This window comes from Limulus polyphemus, unplaced genomic scaffold, assembly GCF_000517525.1.
Source record: "Limulus polyphemus unplaced genomic scaffold, Limulus_polyphemus-2.1.2 Scaffold913, whole genome shotgun sequence".
In the NCBI taxonomy this organism is placed as follows: domain Eukaryota; kingdom Metazoa; phylum Arthropoda; class Merostomata; order Xiphosura; family Limulidae; genus Limulus; species Limulus polyphemus.
In genome coordinates, this window is record NW_013666523.1 from 152,886 (window position 1) to 163,143 (window position 10,258).

At 34.0% G+C, this 10,258-nt stretch overlaps 1 protein-coding gene across 1 annotated transcript in view; it reads left to right on the plus strand.

The window, feature by feature from the left end:
* Nucleotides 1-6,564: 6,564 nt before the first annotated feature.
* Nucleotides 6,565-10,258, plus strand: part of LOC106461200 (leukocyte tyrosine kinase receptor-like) — a 58,590-nt gene continuing 54,896 nt past the window's right edge. The window contains exon 1 of the mRNA XM_022388060.1: nt 6,565-6,770. Coding sequence (XP_022243768.1) covers nt 6,631-6,770 — 140 coding nt within the window. The 5' untranslated portion in view covers nt 6,565-6,630. The remainder of the gene's footprint in view (nt 6,771-10,258) is intronic.

The following is a 10,258-nucleotide window of genomic DNA, read 5'->3' on the forward strand; positions in this document are numbered from 1 at the left end:
GCTAAGAAGAACATTGTGATAATAAACTACGTTAGCAAGACCTACCGCATTATTGAGGTTAGAACATGAAGGCAGCATGATATCATTAAAGCTGATTTTTTGATGTAAAACTCTTTGCATAATTTAAACATGCACATAACTTATTAAACAGTGACCTTATCTTACGATGGGTTTTCATAGAATATGAGCCACAAGCGGACAACAAAAGTTACTTTCAATTAATTAAAGGTGCAGCTCCATCGAGTTGCTACTCACATTTTAAATAAAGTTCGTTACTAGGAAGCTTTCTGGCTGTATCTTAAATAAAATGCTGCTCACATTTTCAATGTAAAACACTTAGATATTCAACGTATATGCAGATTGCACTTTGTCTGACCGTTTTCATTTAAACTTCGCACTTCATGAATTTAACATTCAAACCTAAAGTAAAATGTCATAGTTTCACGTAATCAATAAACTTTAGCGGACTTTTTAATCATATTCATTAAAGAGGCTTAGAAGTTAATTGTTTGCTACATAAAGAATGTTTTTCTCTTCTTTATACTTTATTTTAATTTTCGAGGTTCTCCGGCGAGACAGCTAAAACGCTAAAATCCGGGGTTCCATTTACCGCGGTGGACACAGCAGATAGCTCAATGTGGCTTTGCTCAGAAACAAACAAACAAATAATTTTCGAGTCAGAAGTTTGTCACTTATATATAAAAGAAATCTATCACTGGTTATTAATAAAATTTGTCTTCTGTGTCGTGTTGACTGGTGTAGAAATAGTACAATATTTGTGTTGACTTGTGTATGATTCACCTTTATTCACCCATGCCGTAGTTAAGCGTAGTCTCTATTGAACGGCCGTTAGTTATTCCACACGAGGCGTAGTGAAAATAGAAACCAAGGTTAAAGTTCAAAGGTCAAATCAATATTCTATTTACCTGCACTTTTTAAACGGCACCTAACATCGAGGTTATTGAAAATAAAAAAAGGAAAGGAATAGGGGAGACCGTGTCTGGTTGACCCACTTTTAAAAGTTTTTAAATAAAAGTCACATGTGAACTTCAAATTAAGAATTTTCGATACCAAGATAAACTGTAAACCTTCCTTTATTAAACAGCGAAAACAAATCACTTATATTTTTACTAATTTTCTCAGAAATGAACAAAATAGAAGACTGTGCGCTGTGTGTCAACTTACCCCGAATATGGATCAAGTTGAAACACGGTCTGGGGTAAGTTGACACGAACGAAATTAAGTCAAAAACACGTTATTTCTTTCAATATATTTATTGCACATTTAAATAAATGAAAAAAAACACTTTAACTTTTTCTCACCATAATGCCTACGAACTTTGAAATGCAAAATTTAGAAAAATACATCATACGAAAGGGATAAAAATGGAGAAGCGCAATGAGGAATTTGCAATAATTTTAATTAATTTTCGTTGATTTTTCAATATTCAAACGTTAATTAAAGTTAATCAAAATGTATTTAAATGTTTTTGTATTATATCTACATTTGTTTTAAGAGCATAAAAAATACATGCAAATTCCTCATTTTGGAGCTGGTTGACACGCGTGTCAATCTGTCCCAAATGAAATATGTCAACGTGTCCCAAATCGCATTTTAGCTAGAAATGACTTGTGTGTTCCATCCTAGTCTTAGTTATTAAACAAAATTATGTACCATTATATAGCCGAAATAATATATCTTCAAATACTTAAATATAACAAAAAAATATTTGCAGTAGAAAGTATTTACCTACGTATGTGAAAATACAAATTTTTACCCCTGCACATAACAGGAGCTTCCACCACGATGAAACAATAACAGCAAGTGACATGTGTTTGAATATATTAATGGTCATGATATCACGGCTACCAACTTCAGCATACGAAAGTTATCGGAATTGTGTCAACCTGGGCCTGCGGCCAACCAGCCCCGGCCACCCCTACACTCAACCTGATGTCATGTACCATTTAAAATTATAATCATTCTAGAGATCTCGAGTTACCTCATCTTATACTTACTAGATTCTATCTATCTATCTGTCTGTTTTGTCGATCTATCTCTCTGTCTGCCTGTTCGTCCGTTCCGTCGATCTACCTCTATTTCTGTCTGTCCGTCTGTCGATATCTTTATCTCCATGTCTATCAGTCAAGTGAATTGTTATCTCTTCTTCTTCTTCATCGGGATTCGCTCCATGTTTTGGACCAGAGAGGGTCAGGTTCAGCATTGACCTCTTCATCCCAGACTTATAAGCTCAATAAATCACCTATATATATTTCCATGGTTTTGCGAGCTAATTATACAGGCCAAATGTTAGAAAAGAAGGACTGCGTCCCGTGGTTTCAGTGACTAGTTCTACAGACCGACTGTTAGAAAAGAAAGGCTGCTTCCCGTGTTTTTGGTGGAACAATCGGTCTGTAGAGCTAGCCACCGAAACCACGGGAAGCAGTATTCTTTTCTAACAATCGGTCTGTAGAGCTAGAAACCACAGAAGCAGTCCTTCTTTTCTAACAATCGGTCTGTATAGCTAGCCACCGAAACCATGGGAAGCAGCCCTTCTTTTCTAACAATCGGTTGGAAGAGCTAGCAATTGAAACCACAGGAAGCAGTTCTTCTTTTCTGGAAGAAAACTAACATGCGGTCTGTAGAACTAGCCATCGAAACTACGGGAAGCAGTCCTTCTTTTCTAACAATCGGTCTGTATAGTTAGCCACTGAAAACACGGGAAGCAGTCCTTCTTTTCTAATAATCGGTTGGAAGAGCTGGCCACTGAAACCACAGGAAGCAGTCCTTCTTTTCTAACAATCGGTCTGTAGAGCTACCCACCGGTATAAAGTTTTTAATTTGTTCTACAATACCTACTCAGGAATGTGTAAAATGTGGTGTTTAAACTTTAAACACACCCTTGAAGAAGAATCATGAGTGCTTAATTTTTTACCATGTGTTTGTTTTTGAACGTGTTTCCCTTATCATAGTAGCCTCACAGCTTAAAATCACACTTATACTAAGCGTATTCTTTTTTTTTAAATACTATAATATTAAAGACAGATAATATCTACTGTAATTACACGTAAACAAAAAGAAAAAAAAGGAAAAAAACATGGCAGCTAAAACCTAGAACAGAAGAACGAAATTAATATTCCTGATACTGTGACAAACAGCGCGTTATTTATTTCGTAACTCCGCAGTATTTACTTGGTCATTCTTCTGAAAGCTAAAGAAGATAAGGTTCATGTTCAAAGGTTTCTCTTGTAAAGCGTGAAAAATTAAAATAATACCTAGCAAATATTTCGACATTTACCACTTGGTTGCTGAGTGCACAAACAGAGCACTTTCTAGGAGATGCTTCTAATTACTACTAATTACTAAAGAACAAACAAAATATTTTACACAGGTTCTTGTTCAATTGTTGAACTCATCGTTTATAAACACTCTAAAACTAGGAGAATATTAAACATGTGATTCTGTACTAATCTGCGAAGTGTCACTACTAAATAACAAACACAAAATTCTTCACATGGATTTTTGTCCAAGAGGCTGCTAATTACCACACCTCCAAACAAAATATTCTACACAGGTTCTTGTTCAAGTGTTTACATAAAACTACTAATTACTATAGAACAAACAAAATATCTTACAAGGGTTCGTGTTCAATTGTTGAACTCATCGTTTATAAACACTCTAAAACTAGGAGAATATTAAACATGTGATTCTGTACTAATCTGCGAAGTGTCACTACTAAATAACAAACACAAAATTCTTCACATGGATTTTTGTCCAAGAGGCTGCTAATTTCCGCACCTCAAACAAAATATTTTACACGGGTTCTTGTTTAAGTGTTTACATGAAACCACTAATTACTACAGAACAAGCAAAATATTTTACACGGATTCTTGGTTCAGTGTTTACATGAAACTACTAATTACTACAGAACAAGCAAAATATTTTACACGGATTCTTGTTTCAGTGTTTACATAAACTATTAATTACTATAGAACAAACAAAATATCTTACAAGGATTCTTGTTTCAGTGTTTACATGAAACTACTAATTACTATAGAACAAACAAAATATTTTACACGGATTCTTGTTTCAGTGTTTACATGAAACTACTAATAACTACAGAACAAGCAAAATATTTTACACGGATTCTTGTTCAAGTGTTTACACGAAGCTACTAACTACTATAGAACAAACAAAATATTTTATTCGCACCCCCCCCCCCATGGCCCAGCGGCATGTCTGCGGACTTACAACTCGAGAACTCTAGAAACCGGGTTTCGATACTCGTTGTGAGCAGAGCCCAGATAGCCCATTGTGTAGCTTTGTGCTTAATTTCAAACAAACAAACAAAATATTTTACATGGGTTTTTGTTCAATTATTTAATGGGGCTGCTAGTTACGATACAGTAAACGAAATCCTTTACACGTGTTCTTGCTCTAATGTATACATAAGGCTGCTAACTGCTATAGAAAAAAAGAGAGTGTTTTACATGGATTCTTGTCCAAGTGTTTACATAAGGCTGATGTCTGTCAAATCTAACAGATTCTTGTTTAAATATGTATATGAAGCTTCTAACTACCGTAGAACAAATACAATGTTTTACATGGGTTTCGATTCGTGTACTATTCACTTCTAAGGGATCAGTGAACGAATAGAACATTTTGTTTGAGTTCTTGGTCAGATTTTTATCTTGTCACTACTAAATATCAAAGAGAAAACAGCACGATTTTTACGGGTTTCTGTCGTAATGTTTAACACGTGTTCACCAAGTCAATACTAATGTACAAAAAACAAATAAACAATTTACACAAATTTTTGTTTGTACGTTTGCTATTTAGTTTCTAAGTGCTAAAATATCAGGCAGGCGGTAGCACTAGCTATGTAGGGATGGCTCGAATTGTTCATCGAAGTGGTATTTTTTAAATATCTCCTCAATAGCTCATTAGAATTTTACAATGCTATACAATGTTTCCTTTCATAACAATATCTATGTAATGACTGAATCACAAGTTCTGGGAATGTTTGCAAATATCATAGCAAAAAGTTTGAATTTCTTGTTCTTCTTTTTCTGTTTCTTTTTTATTACATGATAACTCAAAAACCAAAACAATGGTATCAACGAATTTCACTCAGGTGACATAGTTTCAAACGGAGTATCCGCTTGTATAAGTATTATTAATAACTAGTAGTAATTTAAAAAATCATAATTATGATGTAAACGATGTTATCATTATCTCTTGAAGTTAGCTTTTTAAAAAAAAATTGGCGTTTTTTTAAAAAGCCATAGTACAGGGTGACAGAAGAATAACCAGCCAATAACAGATAAACAATAAATATTACAGTTGGAACCTCATTGTATTTAGAACTTGGTTATAAGTTAAAACCTTCCCATGTCAACTAAAACACTGCATTAATAAAAACAAGCAAAAAAGTAAAAAAAAAAGTTTTCAAAAAAATTAAGTATATGTAGAGATGGCTAATATCAATCCTTCAAAAATAATGCCAACAAGATAGTAGGGGATGGCATTTGCCTTATGTAGGGATGATGCAAATGCCATTCTATTTTTGAAGGATTGATATTAACCATCCCTACGTTTACTTCCTTATTTGAAAAGTTTTTTCTTTACTTTAGAAATTACTTTTACATGGGTCTTCATCCAGATGCTAACCCATGGTGCTACCAAGGGATGAAGAACAAAAAAAAAACTTTTCTAACACAGATCCCGTTTTGTCATCTTATAAAATTATACTAAGAATCAGAGAAAAAGAAGAAATAGCGAGTTCTTTTATAGGTGTTTACTTTATTATCAAAACGAATCAAAGAACAGAGTAATGTCATGATGCCTAAAGAGAACAGTTATAATTCTACATCCCGAGTGTCCAGGAATTAAGTTACTAAAATTATTTACATAAGTGAACAAACCACCACCATTTCCGGACACTTATACATATAAGAATTTGTGATACTTATGTGTGGGATTTTATAAAGAATTATTTCCAATAATCTCATGTAATTTAGAATCTTGGTGTATATCACGTGTTTATGAAATATATTTTCAATGTGAAATGTTACATTGTAAAAAATAAATTGGGTTGTAAATTAACGCAGATATTGTGTTATTTCAGAGTAGCACAAATCGTGTTCCCCAAACTAACACTTGTGTGAACTATAACATAATTAATTGTTGTAACGATAAAGATACGTGTTTTGTCTATTTTCCACAACGTAAATGAAGAGCGGTTTTCAATTCACAATTATGTTGATTTAAATACACTGTTATTGTGTGTGTGTGTGTGTGTAGATTGTATAAAATTCGATTCAAAGATTGTTCATCAGCAAATGAATTTGTGTTCTGTTTTATCAGCCCCAAAATGACTGTGTTGTTGCTTAACTTGAACTTATGTTGTATTCATTTAAACAACAGACTTTTTTTTGTTTTGTTTTGAGAGTGTGCGAAAATATTTTTACTGCTCCCATTATTTATTAGATTTCACTGTATGTCCACAAATTACTTTTGTGCATGGGAGTAAATTGTGTTGAATTGCTCTCTTTCTTAGGCCATTTTTTGTATAATTTTGTGAAAGAGCCAAACACGACTCGTCGAATCGAGATTAAGAGCCCGTGGTTGATGAGTGGCACTCAGGCCAACTGTATGGTAGAGTTCTGGCTACACATGTTCAACATGATTGAGGGACGTATCAGCGTCGTAGTGAGGACAAGAGACGTTGTATGGGAAACATCCTTCTATGCAGGAAACAGCAGAAATATGTAAGTCTCACTGCTTAATACCCTCGATAACACGTAAAATATGTTGTTAACCTAACCGTTTTACTTAAACGATTTAAAGTTTCATTGTTTAATACCCTCAACAACATGTAAAATATGCTACTAAACTAGCTGTTTTACTTAAACAATTTAAAGTTTCACTGTTTAATATCCTCCTCAACATGTAAAATATGCTGTTAATCTAGGACGCTCGACTCACAATCTGAGAGTCGCGGGTTCGAATCCCCGTCACACCAAACATGCTCGCCCTTTCAGCCGTGGGGGCGTTATAATGTGACGGTCAATCCCACTATTCGTTGGTAAAAGAGTAGCCCAAGAGTTGGCGATGGGTGGTGATGACTAGCTGCCTTCCCTCTAGTTTTACAGTGCTAAATTAGGGACGGCTAGAGCAGATGGCCCTCGTGTAGCTTTGCGCGAAATTCAAAACAAACATCAAAAAAGCACATTAAACTTTGGTAAAAGATAACTTTCCCATAACGGTCTGTCTTTCTCGAGATTTTAATTCAATTTTCTGTCTAATAATTCTCGGTAGGTAAAGTTTTAACTTGTAAAATGTTATAAAGAAAAGAGCAAATTGAATTCTAAACAAAGCGAAACCGTTAGTTCTATATAGTTACGATCTTTCAAAACACTCTTACTAGATTTGAAAATAAAACTTATTGTTGTTTTTTAAAGAAACTTTAATCGAGATATTTTTGCTGAATAGTCAAGAATAAGACAAATATTCTAGCGATCGGTTCAAAAGAAAGAACCATGTTTTCACTAAAGGCTCTTTCATACGTTATTCGTTATCAAAGATGTTTGTTTTCTATCGATAATTTCATTATGGACTAGAATTTCAAAAAAATAAGCTCCATAATAAATTACAAAAGTTTCTTCAAAATCAATCAATTACAGCAAAACATACTTTTGAAATCATTCAAACTCTGTATTACATCACGAACAACCCGAACGGATTTTCTTTATGTCAGTCTCTTACGAAACCGTTTTCGCTTGTATTAACCAACAACCGTTAATGTATTTGGCCTACTATTATTAAAACAACTGTTGAAATATTCATACATCATTGAAGGAAATCTGTTTACAATGCATGAAAACTGCAACTGGTTTTATGTTTTAGGTGAAGAAAGAGATAATTCCAGTTTACATAGATGAAGAACATGGTTTTTCTTGCAATATGCAATGGAAAAAGGCTTTATACATTTTGGGCCTCGATTTTTATAAAAACAGTTTATAACACAACTGGTAATCCATCCAAGCCTTGACTTTCACCGTTTTCAAAGTTCTCTACCGGATGGTTTATTTCCTTAAAAGTGATTTGATTTTTTTTTGTGACTTAGATGAACAATTTGAAAGTTTAGGGCACTGAATTTTTGTTTTATCTCTATAGAAACTCAAGAGTATGGTCTTACAAAAATATAAACCTTTATAATATTTAGGAAGAATTAATAAGCTCCATTCGAACTGACAATAGTTATCCTTCTTTTATAACCCGTTGATTTTTAAAACCTAATTTTTATAATTAGATTTTTTTTAACTCTCACAAAGCATCTGTTGAACTTTTCCCTAAATTCATATCACTCCGAGAAAGTATGGGTTTGAATTTTTTTTTAGGTTCATCCCATTCCGAGAGAGCATCCAGTTTAAGTTTTCTCCAAATTTATATTACTCCGATGAAGTACCTAGTTTAATTTTGCCCTATAGTCATCTCACTCCGAGAAAGTATCTGTTAAACTCTTCTCCAAATTTATATCACTCCGATACAGTATCCAGTTCAATTTTGCCTTATAGTCATCTCACTCAGAGAAATTATCCGTTGAACTTTTCTATAAGTTCATACACCTGGCGTTTGATCTTATGAAAGAATTTAATTTTCTTACAACTAATTTCCTAACTCATGTTACACCTGAATATAGTCTTCTTATTCTTTTAATGTTATTTATGGATTTTTGAAAGACTTTTCCTACCAAGTACACACACATATATATGGAATTAAATTTGCTACCATTTGTAAATTTTGAACTGGGCTTTGTTTAGTGGTTTCTGTTCCGGCTGTGAATCTGAGGTTCATTTTTGAGTCTCCTTGTCGAAAAATCGCCTGGGTTCGTTATAATAGTGACAGTCAACCCCCACTGTTCGAGCAGAGTAGCTGAAGAGTTGGTGGTGGGTGCTGTTGACTAGTTCATGTCTATTTGTCCAATATTAAGGATGGTTAGCGCAGATAAGCCTCGAGTAGTTCTGCGCGAATATCCAAGACAAACAAACTTCGAATATCATTTATCTTTGTGAAAACATAACTACTCAAAAAGAAATAGGCTAAACACTTAACTCCGCATTTGTAACTCTTCATGCCCAGTTTTAGCAAGGTCTATTCTATACACTTCAATAAACGCAGTATAAAGTACTGATACAGTAGACAAACTCAAATCAGTGTATATTGCTCCTTTATACCGTTATGAATGCGACTTCTCACCCGTTAGTCAACGTGCGGTGTTTTTTTTTGTTTGTTTGTAATTAAGCACAAGACTACACAATGGGCTATCTGTGCTCTGCCCACAACGAGTATCAAAACTCGGTTTCTAGCGTTGTAAGTCCACAGACATACATTTTTTTTAGTGTTTACTAATTCTTTGCAAGGATTTCTAATCTACTGATAACAGTACATATTTATAAGATTTAATTATCTAACGTGTTTTCATCACTATTATTTAACTTGCAATACTCTTTACTCTACTCTGCCAAACTTATAATTGAAAAGCACCGAGAAGTGACCTGATCACGTGACTCTAAAATGTAAATGAAACCGAATCTAACAATACATGGTTCGAAACAAGGAAGTAATCTAAACTAGCTTGTTTAACTGGTGACTATTTCCTTCACGCTGGGGCGTTGCTGAATAAAAGAAGGATCTGGGGCGCAAGCCCAGGAAGCAATTAATTTTAGTGAGAGTCCTTCAGAAAACGTCTGAACTGTAGTGACTTGAATTTTAAAAGACACGCTCACTCGCATGACCATAGAAACTCGACGGATTTCTTTGCATGCATTTCGTTAAAAATTGATCAAGCGGTAGTTGTTAACATACAACAAAGTATTTGTTAACGTTTCAGTACACGCCCTATGATGTTCCCCGCATCTCCCCACGCGTAGTCTTGTTCCTGTACAAATTAAGATTGTTTTACAAATTTTGCAATTCGCAACTTTCTATTAGATCTGAAATCATTTCTCTAGTCCCTCAATGGATCAGCGTTAAGTTCACGCACTTGCAACGCTAAAATTCGGGGTTCGATTCCCGCAGCGGAATTCCGTTGTGTAGCTTTGGGTTAAAAAAACACAAACGCGATAATTTTTTAAAAAAAAGTCGGGCTATTCATTTTTATATAGCTAAAATTATCTTATTGCGTTAATTAAACATGATATTTATATTTTTTATGAAAAAACAAAAAAAAACAAGAGGGAATCCTCAATAGTCG